At 38.1% G+C, this 19,534-nt stretch overlaps 1 protein-coding gene across 4 annotated transcripts in view; it reads right to left on the reverse strand.

Moving 5' to 3' along the window:
* CTSC (cathepsin C) overlaps positions 1–19,528 on the reverse strand; it is a 46,700-nt gene extending 27,172 nt beyond the window's left edge. Inside the window, exons 1-4 of one of the 4 annotated variants that reach the window (XM_008066391.2) lie at positions 19,352–19,527; positions 17,345–17,490; positions 10,466–10,550; positions 8,734–9,026 (exon numbers count right to left, since the gene is read on the reverse strand). In XM_008066391.2, the coding sequence (XP_008064582.1) occupies positions 9,004–9,026; positions 10,466–10,550; positions 17,345–17,490; positions 19,352–19,523 (426 nt within the window). In that variant the 5' untranslated portion in view covers positions 19,524–19,527 and the 3' untranslated portion in view covers positions 8,734–9,003. Of the gene's footprint in view, positions 1–8,733; positions 9,071–10,465; positions 10,551–17,344; positions 17,491–19,351 lie in introns of those variants that run through there. The other 3 variants (XM_008066392.1, XM_021716749.1, XM_008066390.2) reach the window with 3 other exon arrangements.
* Between the last annotated feature and the right edge of the window lie 6 nt (positions 19,529–19,534).

Below are 19,534 nucleotides of genomic sequence, written 5' to 3' on the forward strand. Positions count from 1 at the left end.
TCTCGAACCCATGGGCTCAGGCAATCCACTCACCTCAGCCTCCCAAAGGCGTGGGATTACAGGATGAGCCACAGAGCCCGGCTGGTATGTAGTTTTATTTCTGGGTTCTCTATTCTGTTCTATTGATTTGTGTGTCTATTTTTTATACTGGTGACATGCTGTTTTGGTTGCTATAGCTTTGTAGTATAATTTGAAGTCAGGTAATGTGATGCCTCCAGCTTTGTTCTTTTGGCTTAGAATTGCTTTGGCTATTTGGGTGTTTTTTGTTTTTGTTTGGTTTGGTTCCATATAAATTTTAGGGTTTTTTTTTTCTAATTCTATGAAAAATGACATTGTTATTTTGATAGGAATTGTACTGAATCTGTTAATTGATTTGGGCAATATGGCCATTTTAATGACGATTACTCTGATCTGTAAGTGAAGGTTTTTTTTTTCCATTTGTTTTTGTCATCTTTAATTTCCTTCATCAGTGTTTTGTAGTTTTCCTTATAGATATCTTTCACTTCCTTAATTAAATATATTCCTAGGTATTTTATTACATATATTCCTAAGTATTTTATTCTTTTGGGAGCTATAGTAAATGGGATTGACTTTTTGATTTGGTTCTCAGTTTGACAATGTTTTAAGAGTTCTTGAGAGCTACGTTATAGAAATTGTCACACATATACAGATGCTATACACAGGAAGACAGTCTTTGTAATATAGCAGAAAATTAAAAAACAAAAGACTATTTAAAAAAATGTTCTAATATAAGAAGGATTAAGTTAATGTATTAACTCAAAATATTATGTAACATTTTATAAGATAAACATGTGTTCTATAGGAAAGCAAACTAAGGCTGGAGAGGGCTGCCTGTTTCTTTAAATATAATTTTATTAGAAAGCAAGATGCCCATTGATTTAGAAATTGTCTGTGGCTGCTTTTGTGCACAATGGCAGAAACTTCATACTTAATAAATGTTATATAGAATACTCATAAATCTTAGAAGCTCAAGAGAACATACCAATAATACAGTCTCAAGGACAAAAAAATAAAAAAGAGAGAGGCCTAAGGAGGTGGTTGAACTAGAATTTATTACCAAGGATACCCAGAACCAAGCATTCTTCCCAATACCATGCTCCACATTTTCATATACTCTGTCTTCTCACAAAGAGCTAGAGAGGTAAACAACTACTAAAAACACTCAATGGAGACACCCAGATCTACGTAGCAAAGGTTTAAAACCCGAAGGACTTCCACCTCGATTATTTGAGTCTCACAACAACCTTTTGGAAAAGGTGGCTCTGCAAAGTTAAAGAGAGAAGAGGATTCAAATATAGGTTTCACAGATTACAAAGGTCATGCTTTTATCCATTATATTCTCTTAAAAAAAAGTTTCAGTCAATTAACTGAATTGACTCATGAGTCAGGTCCAAATTGTAGCCCAAGACCCTTGAAGGCCTGTCTGAACTTCCTAGCTGTCCTCCTGGGCATTTCTCCACTGTTCAGGTACCTAAGTTGTTTTGGCTATTTTAGTCTTTTTACCATTCTTGCCTAGGGTTTTTGTTGCAGAGAAGAGGTACAACATATTGCCTCAGGCTGGTACTGCCTAGACAGAATCCAGTTCTGACCTTATTAACTGTGTGATCCTAAGCAAGTTACTTATGCTTCTGAACTTTTAGTTTTCTCATCTTTAAACAGGGATGAAAATAATAGACTACATCTCATGGGTTGTGTCTTATGTATATTAACTCACTTAATTTTCACAACACTCTATTAGGTTATTCTTGCACCAAAAAAATATAAGCACTGTGAGAACAGGATTTTTTGTTTACTCAGTAACTAGAAAACTCTCTGGCACTAAGAAGTAATTACTGAATGAGCAAGTAAATAAATGAATAATAGGAGAGAAAAAACAACAAATGCCAAGACCCATTTCAACAATAACACAAGAAACTGAAAAACCGGTAAGTTTATAACTAATAGAGGCATGGTGATGCCAATATATCACAGAGATCCAAATTCTAGCTCATTCTAGTTACTTCAGCAGTGCCAATTTTCCTCTCCAAACCTACTTCCCCATTTGTAAATTTAAGTTGACCTAGAAGTTCCAAAATTTCCCTTCAAGCTTTCTAATTACACATTCTTACATCTATAGTTTTCTCATGTAAGTCATAAAAGCCAGGTAACTAATTCTTAATATAGACACACATTCCTTGTTTAAAAACTTGACTGAAATTTTGCTTTTATTGTCATAATTTAACATACAATATGGAAGCTCCTCCATTTGCATTTCATTTCTTTTTCTTTTTCTTTTTTTTCTTTTAATTTTTGAGTTAGAGTCTCATTCTGTCACCCAGGCTGGAGTGCAGTTGTACACTCAATGGTCACTGCAGTCTTGAACTACTGGGCTCAGGCAATCCTTTCGCTTCAGCCTTCCAAGTAGCTGGAACCACAGGCAAGTGTCACCATGCTTGGCTAATTTTTTGACTTATTGTAGAGACAAAGTCTTTCCAAGATGTTCAGTCTGGTCAAATCCCTGGGCTTAGTCAACCCTCTTCCAAAGTGCTGGAATTATAGGTGTGAGACTCAGCACCTGGCTGTGTTCCATTTCTGATACATTACATTGATGAACTTACTTTCCTCTTCAAATTCTATTTTATACTATTATGTAAATGGCTATCTGAAATAATTTGGTCCTTTTTAGAACCTGAAATTACCTTGTGAAAGGCAGGACAGGATTGCAATAATACTGTGCAGGACAACTACAACTTAATAGAAAAAGAAGCATTTACCGGAAGCCAAGTAGTCAGGACTTCAACTTAAGGGAACCATTCACTGTATCCATTACCTTCTTGATTGAATGTCCTCAGGGTATCTGTCATTTTTTCTGTGAAGTACTTTTCATGTGATTTTTGACATTGCCAATTAAAAAGTTGAAGTTTTGATCATGCTGTTCAGCTTGAAATATAGCCATTTTTTCTTCCTAAGGGTTTTCATTTATATAAAAATCAATCTCTGAAGACTCCTTTCACAGATAATTTAAATTTCCATTCATTTATGACAATTTCTACTGCAACAAATATAATTTCATAAAATCTGAAGAACCTCCAAACCCTAGCATTTAAGTTTAGAAAACTACTATGATTCAATAACTATTTACTTCTTCAAAATTACCAGTAAGCTGCCAAACATTCTCAAAATTTCCCTTCAATTTCTTATTCATTATATCAACTATCTGGTTAGACCTACCTAGTCATAGAGATATTTTAGAACTAAAGTTATTTATCCTGAATCTCTTACTTGACTGCCTTCTGACATCAAACGAGAGGAGGGGAAATCACTTAAACCTGTTCCACTGTTTTCCTGATTAATAACAAACTTAGCAAATATTTAATACTTTATATAACACAATGACTAGAAGACAGAGGCAGTTCAGTAAAAAGGACTTTGCCCTTTAAATCCAGCTCTGACAGTTATTTATGTAACCTTGGCCTAGTCATAACCTAGTGAACCTCAACTTCATCTGAAAATGGGAATGATATCTATGACTGATACAACTCCACTGGATTACTGTGAAGGATGAAGATGCTATTGAAGTTGGAAGACTTTTAAAAGTTATAAAATATAGCTGGGCTCAGTGGCTCAGCCTGTAATCCCGCCTTTTTGGGAGGGTGAGGTGAGTGGATTGCCTGAGCCCGCGGGTTCGAGACCTTCCTGGGCAGTGAGACCTCATCTCTACAACAAATCAAAAAATCAGCCCGGTGTGGTAGCACTTGCCTATAATTCCGGCTACTCGGAAGGCTGAGGCGGAAGGATTGCCGGAGCCCACCAAGCGAGGCTGCAGTGGCTGGGAGTGGCCACTGCACTCCAGTCTGGGAGACCGAGTGAGACTCCAACTCAAAAAAAATAAAAATAAAAAATAAATTAAAAAATAAAAGTCATAAAATACTAAACAAGTGACAATATAAACACTACCAGCTGTTACCATGAGAATACAAAGCTGTTTAAGACCATCAATGCCTTCATAGAACTTCTATCCCAAACTCTCAGCTGAGCAGTTGATGCTCAGCCTTGTCCTGTCAAAAGAAGTTGTTTCCAAAATGAGATGAAAAGATGAACCATTGGAATATTGGAAAGCCTTGTGGCATCTATTTATTTTGCCAAAATAAAAATCGAACACCAACTTCAAGTATTATATAACATACAAAGCAACACTGATGCCCCCCCCATTTGGGTCTAGTATCAGAGGTTCATGTGTTACATCTATTCTAATAGGGACCTACAAGAATGTGAGAACACAGCATATTCCCTTTGACATATGACTGCTTCAACTGACTTAAGCATCTGATTTGATCAGGCTAGCTCTCAAAAAAGGAAAAAGTACTTTAAAATATTCTTGCAAAGAAAGATTTGAAATACTAATGATGCAAACAAAAACTGGCAAAGCTTATACTTGCCCTATTCTTAATATAAGTTCTTGCAGATATGTCAAAAGAAGGAAGTTTTTGAAAACAATTTTTAAAAAAAATTTTATTTTAAAGATGTGGTCATTGTATAGGTAAAGTTTGGATCTCACTCTGGTTTGAGATCAGGTACCCTTATTGATGAAGTGTGCCCTCCCTCCCCTGGCAATTTCCCACTACTGCCAATCCCTTTCTTATAGTATTATGATAACTGTTCAGGATCCACTTATGAGTGAGAACATGTGGTACTCAGTTCTTATTTCTGTGATAGTTCACTGCAAAGTTCATAATTTTGTCCCATTATGATATTGACTTTTTAGTCCTATTCATCAAGAAAGCAAATGCTTCCATTAAAATTTGTCTATTAAATTGTTATCATTCCTAATGCCAACTAGTAATTATTCTAAATGTTTAAAACTGTGACACTTCCATACTTTTTTTTTTAAGTGTCAAAACCTACTGGAATTCTTTACTTAAGATTTTAAAACACATCAGAAAATTGTTTCCATATATTGACAATTTGTGGCCAGGTGCAGTGGCTCATGGCTGTAATACCAGCACTTTGAGAAGCTGAGGTGAGAGTACTGCTTAAGCCCAGGGGTTGAAGACTAGCCTGGGAAACTTGGTGAGACTTTGTCTCTACAATAAAAATAAAACATTAAAATTAGTCAGGTATGGTGGCACATGCATATAGTTCCAGCTACTTGGAAGACTGAGGCAGAAGGATTGCCTGAGCCCAGCATGTTGAGGCTGCAGTAGCCGTTAAGTGTGTCACTGCACTCCAACCTGGAAGACACAGTGAGACTCCAGCTCAAAAATTTTAAAAAAAAGAAGAAAATCTGCAGTCACAAAAATTATTTAACAGTAACAGAGATTCTAACATTGCTTTGGGCAACAAAATCATTATAATGAAGTACATTTTACATTGTTTCAAATGATATTATTATGAAATCTATTTTGACATGGCACAATTATACAACATTAATAAATAAAATAATTATTTAATATCTCATATATATTATAAAAGTATATGAGCATAGTGATACATGCATGTATAACTTTTTAAATGTATCAATATATGCTGTGGAATACTTAATAAAAAACCGTAACCCTAACCCTAACCCTAAGTCTAATCCATCAATACAATTTACCATTTCAGAAAGAAGTACCTTATATAGAGTTGAATGATTTAATGATAAACCATATATATGGAGATATTATATTCCAGCACTATTACAAAACAAAGAATGCTTATTCAATTTTTTCATTTAAGACAGATTACTACATGAGTACAAATAAACTATTTCCATTTGCTGTCATGTCTACAGTTTGAGTAAAAGCGGTTAGACAGCAAAAGAGAGCAAATTTTACTGAATTAGTTTGCCAAACCCATCCAAGATTACCACACCTTTCCACAGAAAGAAACCAACTTTCTTATGTCAGTCCAAGGATTAGCTCTAGCTTTCTGACTACTAAATAGATTGAACCATTTATTTAAAAGTTGAATGTAATGAGTTGTAGAAATGCCAGGAAATTGTTACAGTGGTTGCAATCAAATAACTTCCAGCATTTTACTGAAAGAATTAGCAGTTAGATTTACATGTGAACATTGAGGTTCACAGATTTGTTTATTCCCAGTGCTGAAAAGACATTCCATTTATACCAAAATAGACATTCCAGAATTAGTTAAGAAAGCAGAATTTTACCACTCAGCAAAGTAGTCTAAGTCCCTGGGCTCATTCCATACTGGCTCATAAACTCAAACTGTGGTGGAGAAAGTCTTAAAAGAGTTCTTCAAATCCACACCTTAGCTCATGCATGTTCCTCACTACACTTTACAGAGGTGGGGCATAACTCACAGAATTCCAGGATAATTCTAAGCGTTGATCCTCCAGGCTTTGGGGAACTGCTGCAGTCAGAGCACTCACCATTTCCCTTGATAGCTAATTTCATTTTTAGTAGTTCTGAAAATCAGAACTTTATCATTTTTAAATTGAGCCCTACTTTGGCCTCTATAAACTCACATAAGATTAAAACATAAATAAATAAACAGAATAAAATTGTAAAGTCTAATCTCTTTTTCACTAAGTTATTAATCAAATATGGCCTGAGGGTCCACCATAACCTCTAAGGGCACAAAGGTAACAACACTTCCAAAAACACATCAATAAAACAACATCACAATGAAGTATTATTCAATTTTCTCTTTTTCTTACAAATATTTATTGAAGAAGTATTATTTGTCACATACCGTGCTATATACATACATAGGGAATAAAATGGTGAGTAATACAGAGTTGATCCCCACTTTAACAGAGTTTAAAGACCAGTGGGAGAAGACAAACAGGCAATTACGACAGAATGTTAAAGCATTATTAGAAGCTTTATTATTGTGCTGCCTTCTAACACAGAGATCTGCAAATTCATACCCACTAAAGCTCTTCCATAATCAAAACATGTTGACGCAAAATTAGTCAGATAAACCAATTTTTAAAAGCCCTTAGTAATTAAAAAAAATTCCACACTAAATGCATTTTTGAATACTGGTTGCTTTGGCTGTATTTTCATCCTGAAAGTCAGTTTGCAAATATATAACTCTTTTAAAAGTCTGGAGGCAGATAACCTGATAATATTTTTTGGTGCAGAGAATCAAAAAAGATAAATATAGCACCATTTCTGATTTCTGTTTCTAGAGGCCTACACAATTAATTCTTTGTAAGCTAATATTACTTGTGAAACACTTACAAAAAGAAAAAAGAAGTGTGGTTTATTTTCCAAGTACCTCTAACGTTCTGTGTGCATGAAGTGCTGAAGACATACGAGAGAAATACAGATTTTCAGTCTAGAAGATAAAAACATGCTATCAAATCATTTCATCATAGCATAGTATGAAACCAAAGGTACCTGCAAAGTATAATGGGAACCTAGGTAATGGTGCTTCTCCCACTAATGGAGAGACCTGAGGACAGGTTCACAGAGGTGGCATCAAGGCCTGAGTGATGAAGAATTTATCAAGTCCAGAGGTGGGATGGTAAAAAAAAAAGTATCCAAGTAGGAGCAGCCAGCTACACTATTACTTCATCTTTATGAAATATTTCTTCCCAGAATAGCAGAACAGTACATCTCTGATGGTATGAAAAGTCATCTGAATCAATAAAGTAAGGATGACAAACTGCTACCTAGAGAAAAATTCTATTCAAGCAGAGATGCAGGAGTAATGTCTTCCCAGACAATATGGATTAGGGGTAACTCCACAATTTCAGGTTTACCGAGGCTGATATAAAACAGCTCAAAACCAAGTGAGGAGGAAACAAGTCCACTAATTGGCAAGAAAGACAAAAGATAGCAATCAGTGTGACCAATAATGTAATTAAGAGAAGTAAATTTAGTAAGAACACTTAATTTGTACTTCATTTTAAGTTTGCAAAGCTCTTCTCCAATTTTGGAATATATAAAGGGAAGAAGATAAGTTTTTATCTTGAATGAAAGGACCCTGGTTTAGGCAAGAAAGTGAGTAGTCTCATTGGTAAAGAAGTCTGTGCTTGAATGGAATTCTTCCCCTAGGACTTCAACAAAAGCCAAAGCCAATGCACCACACATTCTCTTCATTAAACTAACATGCATGATGCTCACAGGCTAGAATTCACCAGGAAATCTACCCTAATGTGACTCGAAATACCATTTACTTATTTGTAAAATGGCTTTTTTCACTCTTTAGCCCCAGGGAAGTATTTAGGCTTGAGAAACTAGCTCTAGCATTGTACAGTTAAAAGTGGTGTGAGCATAAGCACTGTAAGAGACTAATTTTCTGTCTGTAAAATGAAACTAGTAATATCTACTTTACAGGATTTTTTTATGTCAAGTTCTTAACACAAGCCTGGCACTTAATCAAAAAATGGGGAGAAAAGGTATTAACATACCACCTTTTGGAAAAGAGGTACTGCATGTTTACAATCTGCAGAAGCAGACTCTTCAGCAGTCAGGCTTATTTTAGAAAGCCTCTTTTTTTCCCTCATGTAAACACGTCCTCCATAGGATCATCTTCCTTCCAATAGCTTTAATTTATGCCTCTCAAGAGATTCTGAAGACTTACTTCCTCTTTACAATAGGTTCTGGGGTTCCTCAAGGTAATTAGGGAAAGGAAGACACTCAGGAAGAGACAACTGAACTGTGAATAAAATTTGCACTGCAAATAAAACAAAACACACAATTCAAATCCTGACCAGTTTAAAAAATTATTTCAATAGGAGAGATATCAAAAGAAAAAAAAACGTAGTGTGTTTCATTCTGTTCTTTATTAAAAAACTGAACAGAGAAGCCACCTAAGACTTCATCTCTTCCAGACTTTTTCTTTTTCCTGTGAAGTCTGTGGTTGTTCACATTCCAAAATGGCGATCACTGCTTTCCAAGGAAATGTTCAGGAGGGCAACTGCCTTGGAGATAGGTCACCAGGACACCTCTGTACTTTACAAATAAAGACTCCAGAGGTGTCTGTCGCTGCTAGGGGCTTTCACTAGCTGCTAGATAGTAGGTCCACCGCTGTTGGCTGCTCTGCCTTTCAGCCCCAGAGTCTGTTCTTGACTGTGGATTTAAAAGAGCTCCTCAATAGATGCTCTATTTAATAACTACAAGACAACAAAAACTGGGATTACAGGCCAACAAGGATCATACTGTTTCAATAATATTTTATCATATTAATTTATTTTAAGCGCTAATATTAGAGACACTGGTATTTTCATGTTGCTTAAGTATTCACTAAAACATTCCATTCTCAACCTGAATACTTAAGCAATATATATTGCTCACACAGCCAGCATGCTTAAGAAGCACATGCATCTGAAAATAACTGCCACTGTACAAACCCCATATGATTCTAAAATGTATTTAAGAAACAGGCTATAGGTTACATTTTAGCAACTTACATGCATTACATATATCTTACAAACTCTAAATGCAGGTTTAGTGTTGCTTGGATCCATGTGACTAGATATTAGGCTACTTATCCTCTTTACAGAACAAACATCAAGGTTTATCTTTTTTACTAATGGGGGTATCTCCCGAACTAGGAGAAAGAGTAAAGAGTTTAAGGATAAAATTTCATAAACTTCATTCTAAGAGTACTTTATTTTTTGTGGAAATAAAAATAGTGAACCTCTTTTGGAAAATTAAGCTAATACATCTTCCTCCTAAGCTACCACCATACAATATATTAAAGATTCTGAGAAGTTCTGAAGAAAACTATTCAACATATTCTATACTTATTCAATTGCCAGAAATAACTGAGAAGAAACAGCTTAATTTCAACTGTGGTACTCACTTTGCCCTATTATTAGTGACTGCCTGTAATTATCTCTAAAGCTTAATAAATAAGATAAAGTAACACAAATGCAGAGCAAGACCTCCATGGCAGATATGTGCACCACTGCTGGTCCATCATAAAGCTTCCAAAACATGGAAATAAGATAAGGCTACGGTGCTTTCAACGCTTGCCCCCACTTCCCCTTTTCATCTCTCACTTCTAGTATTTCAGAGCCAAGAAATGGAGAAAGAAATGGGGGGGGATGTTATGCTAAAACACAAGGAAGGGTAGGTCCCTATTAACTTTACTCTCTTACCACCTATTTTTCCACCAAAATTTTAGACATCTAATTATGGATCCACTGTGACCAATTATTTAAACATAGCTATCTCAAGAACGTAAACTGAACTTCAGAAAACCTTTTAAACTGGGTTTTTACTGCTTTAGGTTCATGTCTACTTCTATTACACGTATTTCTGTGGGGAGAGCTCATGTGACACATGCAAACAGACCATACTAAAGTGGAAAATGACTAACAAAAAGTAGTGCAGGCAAGTTAGAAACAGCAATAAGCAAGCTCAAGCAAGAAATTTATAAGAAAATCATAATCTCTCCAGTCTCCCTTGCTCTGATGAATAAACCCATCAATTTGCATAAGCCACCAGGAAGGGAGGAAGCTTGCTTTTAATAAGAAAGTCAGAAATATTTCAATGGAGCTCACCCAGTTTGTTCTTCAGATGTGGCAAATCATATATTCCCACAGTTCCCAGCTGCATGAACAACTGACTGATAAAATCAGTGACATCCTATGAAGAGTTTACAACAGTAAACTGAGTCATCATTTCAAGATTAAGCAACATCATGAAAGAATCAAACTTAAAAAATAGGTATGCATTGTGTTTAATTTCTGATACTTCCATCAATTAAAACACTCTTACAAATAGACCCTCAACTGTTAGAAAAGAAAGATAAAACCCTGATTTTGATTGAATCTGTATTTTTAAAAATACTCATATTGATGAATAGACCTACTACTATTACTAATACTGATTAGTATTACTAATACAAATTCATGATTGTTATGTTTGGTTGCTTAGTTACTGCCCTGTATGCACCTGCATTCCTTAGAATTTTAAGACTGTGCTGACCCTCCCTGGAATATAATGAGTCACTGACCCTATGGTTGTATTCACAAAGTTAGTAAAATAGACTGTTACTCATATCTATGATCAATAATTAAAGTTAGAAATACAATTATATTAATCTTGAAACTGTAACCAGAACACTCTTTTGCTTTGTTGTACCCATTGGCTAATGATGTGTCACAATAAATATTCTGTAGTAAGCTCTGATAACTCCTTTGCTGAGAGTTACTGATAAATGAAAATTATAGGTTCCCTGTAATAGGTACCAAGAATATACAAACAATGAATATTATAGGCCAGGCTCAGTGGCTCAGTCTGTAATCCCAGCACTTTGGGAGGCCAAGACGAGTGGATTGCCTGAGCCTGCGGGTTCAAGACCCGCCCGGGCAACTTGGCGAGATCTCGTCTCTACAATAAATCAAAAACTAACCAGCCGTGGTAGTGCATGTCTGTAGGTCCGGCTACTTGGAAGGCTGAGGCAGAAGGATCGCCAGAGCCCAGCAGGTCGAGGCTGCGGTGGCCCGGAGCGTGCCACTGCACTCCAGTCTGGGTGACAGAGTGAGACTCCAACTCAAAAAAAAAAAAGAATGTTATAATTGACAAAACACACTCCTAACTGAAAATGTAATTGTAACTGGAAGCCTATAGAATGCTTTGTAATTCACATAGTTTGATGTTAATCATTAGCAAACCTCAATGCTTGTACTTTTAAATACAGACTGTAAAATCGGAGGAACTGAGCTGAGCTGGCCTTATACTGGTTTGGTTTCCTGAATTCCAAATTCAGAAATATGTTTCCTTCTTTCCGGTTCCCTGTCACTTGAGTGTCATTGGTAGTGAGAAAGCAGCCGTGTGTTCCATGGTCCATTTCAATATCTCAATAACAAGTCTTCTAAAATGATTATACCTTAAAAGTAAACCCAGAAGGCACAATAAGAAAATCACAAAATATTTCTAAGTTATTTATTGTAGAAACACAACTGACATTTATGGCTGTTGTGATGAGCTTGAAATTTACAAATCACTAGCACATGAAATGGGCAATTAAATTCTCTGGTATGGATTTCTCAACATAATGCTTATATTTTGAGCAGAAACTTGTTTTGGAAATACCTATGGTAGGGCCACCCCCTCACCCCCTCGGGTCCCCTCCCACTGTGGAAGCTTCTTTGTCTTCTTAATAAATCCTGCTTAAAAATAAAGAAATACCTATGGTGTTTTTTTTTTGCTTAAAGTTTTATTAAAGTCGAAGGGCCCCAAACAAAAGCTCAATTAGAGATCAGTAAATTTTGTTTGGCCAGGTACAGTGGCTTACACCTATAATCCAGTGCTTTGGGAGGCTTAGGCGAAGGCCTCAAACCTAAGCCAGGGATTTGAGGACAGCCTGGACAACATAGCAAGACCACATCTCTATAAAAACTTTTTAAAACTAGCCAAGAGCCGGGCTCAGTGGCTTAGCCTGTATTCCCCGCACTTTGGGAGGCAGAGGCGAATGGATTGCCGCCTGTGGGTTTGAGATCAGCATGGGCAGCTTGGCAAGACCTCGTCTCTACAATAAAATAAAATCAAAAATTAGTCAGGCATAGTAGCGCACACCTGTAGTTCTGGCTACTTGGAAGGCTGAGGCGGAAGGATCTCCTGAGTCCAGCTGGTTGAGGCTGCAGTAGCCGTGAGCATGCCACCACACTCCAGTCTGAACAACAGAGTAAGAGTCCAACTCAAAAAAAACAAAACAAAAATACTAGCCAGGCATAGTGGCACAAGCTTGTAATCCCAGCAACTCTGGAAGTTGAGGCAGGAGAATACCTTGAGCCTAGGAGGTCGAGGCCGCAGTAAACTATGATTGTGGCAATGCATTCCAGCCTTAGCAACAGAATGAAACTGTTAAAAAAAAATTTGCTTGACTATCAACAAGTAAAATTTTCAGACATAATGATTGTCATTCCTTCCTGTATATTTTCCTCAGTCCTTGAGTAACTTGATCCTCAAAATAAATTCTAAATTCCTTCTCTACTGCTCTCCTTTCCAGTCAGTTTCTTTTATTGCCTCAGAGAAAGTAAAATGAGAAAGAGTAATAAGACAGTAAGGTCATTCAACTTCAGGACTTCGGGTCATTCTTTGGAGTAAACTTTCAGATGACTTTCTTCCCGTGAGCAACATAGTAGAGGATGCTGTACAGAGGAACTTCACACATGATCAAACAAACAAAAAAACACATAAGAGCTTAAAAAAGAAAAACTAATCATTTATCCACCCATACATAGTCAGGCATATTAAGCACTTATATAGTGTTCTGTTTTATTGCATTGTTTTTATATAAGAGGTTGGCTGCAGATACTTTGAAGGGATGCAAATTAGCTTGTGTGTCAAGTATAACCAAATGACAAATGCTATTAAAATCTGATATCTGGCTGGGCTTGGTGGCTCAGTCTGTAAACCCAGCACTTTGGGAGGCCCGAGGTGAGTGTATTGCCTGAGCCCACGGGTTTGAGAACCACACGGGCAACTTGGCGAGACCTCATCTCCACAATAAATCAAAAAAATTAGCCAGGTGTGGTAGTGCACACCAGTAGTTCCAGCTACTTGGAAGGCTGAGGTGAAAGGATCGTTGGAGCCCAGCAGGTTGAGGCTGCAGTGACTGGGAGCGTGCCACTGCACTCCAGTCTGGGCAATGGAGTGAGACTCCAACTCAAAGAAAAAAAAAAATCTTATTATCTTAGAAACTTCTGTTTTGGCCAGCAGTGTTTTCAAATAAATTAGACTAGGAATGCCTCTAAGAATGTTTCCATTTTGCCACAGGCCTTAATTAATTGTTCTTAATTGTTTTACGTAAGTTTATTTCAAATGCTTAGGTACCCACCTAGGTTGGTCTTAAATGAATCTGAGTTTGTAACTCCTATTAAGTATTCAAATAATGAAATGCCTGGAAGAAACTAAATAGGAAAAAGTAACTTTTAAAAACATATGCCTAATGCTTCCTGCTCAATTCAAATTATGCAGAAATTCTCAGTGTCAAAATTTATCTCCTTGCAAGCACTTATCTAACCTGAAGTCGCATGTAAAAAAAAAATTAGATTATTCCAACTCCACCTCCAATTTCTCAAGAAATTAAAACCAAGTAAAAAGAGACTTAGAAATCTTAAATCATGAAAAATGAGGAACTGCTAGGTATTATAATTGCTTCGGAGCTGGAAGACAGAGAATGACCAGGAAGCTGAGTTGCAGGGTGCTGAGCGAGCAGTAGGAGAAGGAGGAGCTTAAAAGAATACTATGGTATGGAAAAGACATCATTCACCATGCTTTCTCCTAGACTCTCAACAACAATAATCCACACAAGACTTCTCTGATGGCAAAATATGTATGGATTTCTCCCCACCAGCAAGAAAGCAAGCAATTCTGCGGCGGACACCAGCTGAGTGTCCCCCAATTCAGTTCTGACACTGATCAGGAGACAGTGTCAGATTCACAGGTTGAAAGTTCAGTCCCCCGAGACTGTCACCTTGCCCCTTCAGACACCAGTTGCAAGTCCCGGACCTCCAGAACTTCTGACCAATTGGCTTCAAGTTGAGGGGGGCAGTCCCAGGATCCTATCTTTGGGTTTGATTAATTTGCTGGAGCAGCTTAGTAAAATGATCACTTAACATTTACTGACTTATTACAGATGATATTTTAAAGGATATAAAGAAGCAGCCAATTGAAGAGATATGTAGGGATAGTCCAGGAAGGATTCATAGGACAAGGGCTTCCATCTTCGTGAAGCTGGGGTACGACACCTCCTTCCCGGCACACAGGTTAGTTTACGTACACCTTCCTGTCAGCTTCCACTTGTTTCCCTCTCTCAAAGTCCCGTGAACCCTGTTCTCGTGGGTCTTTTATGGAGACTTCACTGGATAGGTATGATCGGAGCATGGACAACCATGTTGAAATACGATTGGATAAAAAGGATGCCTTCTAAATCCAAGAAGTTCTTTCTGTTCAGATTATTCATAGCTATAGAGAATATTATCTTCTGTTTTGGCCAGCAATGTTTCCAAATAAATTTGAATATGAATGCCTCTAAAAATGTTTCCACTAATTATTATTATTATTTTTTTCTGAGTTGGAGTCTCACTCTGTTGCCCAGACTGGAGTGCAGTGGCACGCTCCTGGCCACCACAGCCTCGACCTGGCACGCTCCTGGCCACCACAGCCTCGACCTGCTGGGCTCCAGTGACCCTGCCTCCTCAGCCTTCCGAGTAGCCGGGATTACAGGCATGCGCTACCACGCCCGGCTGATTTTGTGATTTATTGTAGAGCTGAGGTCTCGCTGCCCAGGCGGGTCTCGAACCCGCGGGCTCAGGCAATCCACTCACCTCAGCCTCCCAAAGGCGCGGGATTACGGGCTGAGCCACCGAGCCTGGCTAAGTATTCTTAATTAATTATATTACTCCCAGATGGAAGAAGGACAGGAGAAGGCAACAGAGATTTTGTTTTCTGTAACAAGGGCTATGGGAGTCATAGCCAGGAATGGTAGATGAAAATCTATATATTTCATAATATCATAAATACCCTTCAATTTTCAATTACTCGACAAACTCTAGTAATAGGAATGGTAATAAGGAACAACTGATAAAAGCATACCTGAAGAGGATAAAAGCAAGCAAGTGACAGAGACCGATATGGGTCAGTGGAGAGATATGGAAATTCAATTGATTGTAGGATAACAATGTATAGAACAATGATGTCAGGTATACAAATATTTGTCAGCTATTTCTGTTACAGCAGTAGTAGACTGAATAGACCATGCTGTAGTTTACATAACTTAAAATTGAACGGTGAATACTATTAAGCTTTGATGATTCCACATCTTTAAAAATAAGTTAATAACTTATTAACTTAATAACTTGTTATGGTTTCAACTAATCCAGTGGACTGCTGGCCATCAGCAGTTGGCACGAACTGACTGGTTCCCACCAGCTGAATGTCAGACCAGCCTAATCAGTTAAGGAAAGGAAATGTTTTCTTCTTATCTCCTCTTTTCTTTCTTTTTCATATTAAAGAGAGGTCCTTATTTTTTTTTTTAAATGCTGAGAGTTATTATTCTAAGAAATACATTTGGCTCAGATGAAACACCATACACTGGTAATAAACCACAACTCACGTGAGAAATTAAAACAAATTTAGAAGTCAGACTTTTGTTGGTGCTTTGTCTTCTGTAATTTTGAACAGACTCGTTCCCCACTTTCCCACGAATTCCCTAGAATTGGCCAACTCTTGTCAGATTGTTTTAAAGGCTGTAATCCTTTCCCATGAAAAATCCTGTCTTTATTTTATACTCTATGTATAATTGGAAACAGCTAGTTTTAGGCTTGTGGATTCAATTTACTTGAACCATTTAATTTTTACTTTTGGATGCTCTCCTTCATGATGCAAGCTTAAGTATTATTGCTTACAGGAGAAGACCCAGCTTTAGAAGAACAAATGGGATGGACTGAAATCAGGCTCAACTATTTTAACATAAGAGTGTTTCTGCAATTGGAAACATTGTGCTATTACACAGGAGTGGACAATCGTTCTTTCCTAGCGAGAGAAAAAAACAACCTGGACTGGCTGGGCTAACTTTTATAGTCACCAGTTCAGGTAGTCACACTACGTTCTCTGTCTTGTTCTCTTAATTAGTCAAATAAATTATTCATTTTAATATATTTAGTACATTATATTACTTCAATGAGTCATTTAGGTCAGTCTCTCAGACCCAACAGGCAATGATAAAAATGATACTGTAATAACTCCAAAAAAAGCAATATTTCTAATCTCAATAGTTTTCCTTCAGATTAAGTACAAAGCAAGTGACTATGGCAACGTTTCAAAATAAAGTTGGAATAATTAAAAATAAATAAATTCAGAATGTAGTTAGTCGGGCATGGTGGCTCACGCCTATAATCCCAGCACTTTGGGAGGCTGAGGTGAGACGACTGCCTGAGCTCACAGGCTCAAGACGAGCCTGGGCAACTTAGTGAGACCACATCTCTACAATAAATCAAAAAATTAGCCAGGCGTTTTAGCACACACCTATAGACCCAGCTACTTGGAAGACTGAGGTGAAAAGGATCACCTGAGCCCAGCAGGTTGAGCCTGCAGTGGCCGTGAACATGCCACTGCACTCTAGACTGGGTGAAAGAGTGGGACTCCAACTCAAAAAATAATAATAATAATGCAGTCACACCTACAAAGATGTAAATTCAAGCATAGTAGATTGTGCATATTCAAATACAGATTCAGAAATTTTTTAATCCTACTAAAATCATAATTTTAAATAAAGTGGCAAATTTATACCACCTAGTTTCCCTTGGGAAGAACGGTGGCAATTCTGGTTATCTTCTTTATCTCAAATTAAATCTTGAGGGTCTCCTAATCAGAAGAGCTTCAGATATCAAATCACTGAAGATATAAGTGCATTTTTCAACAAAACTAACCTTAAAAAAGGCAAACCACTTGTAGTCACTCAATACAATCTCAAAGCCTTGGTTGTAAATGATGGTGAAGTGACCGGAATGGCCAAGGTCATCATAAGCCGTATCCAGCTTCTGAAGGTGCACCACTACTTTTTTCTCTGGTGGTCCTAAAGAAAACACAATAAAGGAAAATTATTTGGACTTCAATGAAGGGAGGAATCCCCTCAGTTTCCATTATATGATTGAACTACTCTTCTTTTAGTGTTACATAATTTGCATGCAGTCTGCTTTGTGAAGAAATCAGTCTTTAGTTTGTTGCATCCAACAGTCCTGAGACCTCAGGCATGACTGTGAAGTGAAGGTTCTCAAAGAAACAGATGTACCATGTAGCCCAGCAGGCAGGGGGACCCCCAAAACTACAGCCTCTACCTTCTCAGAGCATCCAAACACTGAAGACATTTTTCCATGGAAGAAAATGAGGAAATTAGGGACACTGAAAATTATAAGCAAAAATGGGAAGAAAACAACATGGCGGTCAAAAAGTGAGAAATACAGGGACAACAGGTATGACGACAAAAATAAAGACAAACTATCAGATCATAAGAAGGACAATATGTTAAGCCCAGCAGAAGGCAAGAAATGAACTACTCAGGGAAGAAATGGGCTATTTTTCTCCTCAATGGCTCTCCAGTTTAGAACCTCAGCTTCTGAATCCTTCCAAAGTACTCAGCAAATCTGAGGTTTCTAGCCTATAAAACTAATTTGTGCTGATAGGAATTAACTATCTAATCTTCAGAAAATGAGAGCTCAGATCTGTATATGTCTTTAAACACTGAATTAAGGCCAAAGGTAGGTTTATGGACAGAGGCTGCCTGAAAAGAGTTCAGATGTATCCATCTGCAGAGTTTCACACTTAGATAGTTTTCCCATGTTTCAGATTAATGCTCTGAACTGAAAGACTGCATGTGACAGGGGAGATGGCATGTGACAGGACAGTGCAAATCCTGGTCTCCTTGTACTCCAGCTTCCAAACTCAACTTGTAAAAAGAAAAGATGGTCATAATGCCCCAGATTACAAAATGCCATACTGCCATTTGGAGTTAGGTAGTTAAAAGGGTCTTTTTTTTAGTAACACATGACTTGAAAATCTTCGTTCTGCTGACAAGGAAGTCACAGCAAAAGCGTCACTCCTACACAGGATGTAAGGGGTTTGGGCAGAACAAGAGTGTGACTTTTCTGGCCGGAGATGGTCTTTTTCACTCTCCTTCACAAGATTCTTGTCCTGGGGGTAACCTTGTTATCTCTGAAGGCAAATGGAATATCCACAGTGTATTCAAACATTATTTATTGAGAGCCTTCCACTGTGCCTGACTCTGGGCAGTTCCAAATGTAACTATGGGCAAAAGTTTCATTTTTTTTTTCAAGGCTTTCTTTTTTTTTCTTTTTTCCTTCCCTGCAATATATGAAACAGCATAAAGTATTACCAGACGTTTCCTAGGATGTGCAACATCAACATGTCCAAATCAAAATCGCTGGGCCCAAGGGCCCTTTCCCCCAACCTAATACAAGGGGGAAAACGTCTTGCAGACCCCTCGAGAGTCTCTGAGTTCATGTGTCTTCACTAGCACAAGAATAAACAACAAACAAACACAGCTCTACCAGACTGGACCAGGGAATCATGACTGCAGTTCCCAACTCTCTTCCAAACGAACCAGAAAAATACTAAATTTAGAAAGAAAAAAAAGTTCTCGATAAAAGTGCTCAGTTCCCAAGACAACCCAGAAAAAAGTGAAGTCAGAAGTTCTCAGCAGCCCTGGCGGGGGAGAAGGCTGAGCGTTAATTCAGCGGCCCTGGCGGGGGAGAAGGCTTCCTGAGTCCACATGTTCGGGCCACCCACAAGCGTCGGCCCGGGGTGTGCGGATGGCTGGCACCGGCGCTGCCAAAAGAAGGGTTCAGGGGCAGAAGGGCGACACAGGAGCCCCAGGCCCGCGCGGAAGAGCCAGCGGGCCGGGGTTGTCGGAGACTTACCAAGAATCGAGCAGTTGACATTGCGCTGGGCACCCCCGGGACCCACTTCGAAGACCCAGGTGCCCAGCAGGTCAGGATAGGTGCAGTTGGCAGGTGTGTCGCCGCGCACGGTGCGGTAGCCGGAGAGGAGCAGTAAGAAGGCGGCGAGCAGCGAGCGGGACCCGGCACCCATGCTGGGGAGCG

Source organism: Carlito syrichta, unplaced genomic scaffold (genome assembly GCF_000164805.1).
Source record: "Carlito syrichta isolate Samal-C Ts95f unplaced genomic scaffold, Tarsius_syrichta-2.0.1 Scaffold308910, whole genome shotgun sequence".
NCBI lineage: Eukaryota > Metazoa > Chordata > Mammalia > Primates > Tarsiidae > Carlito > Carlito syrichta.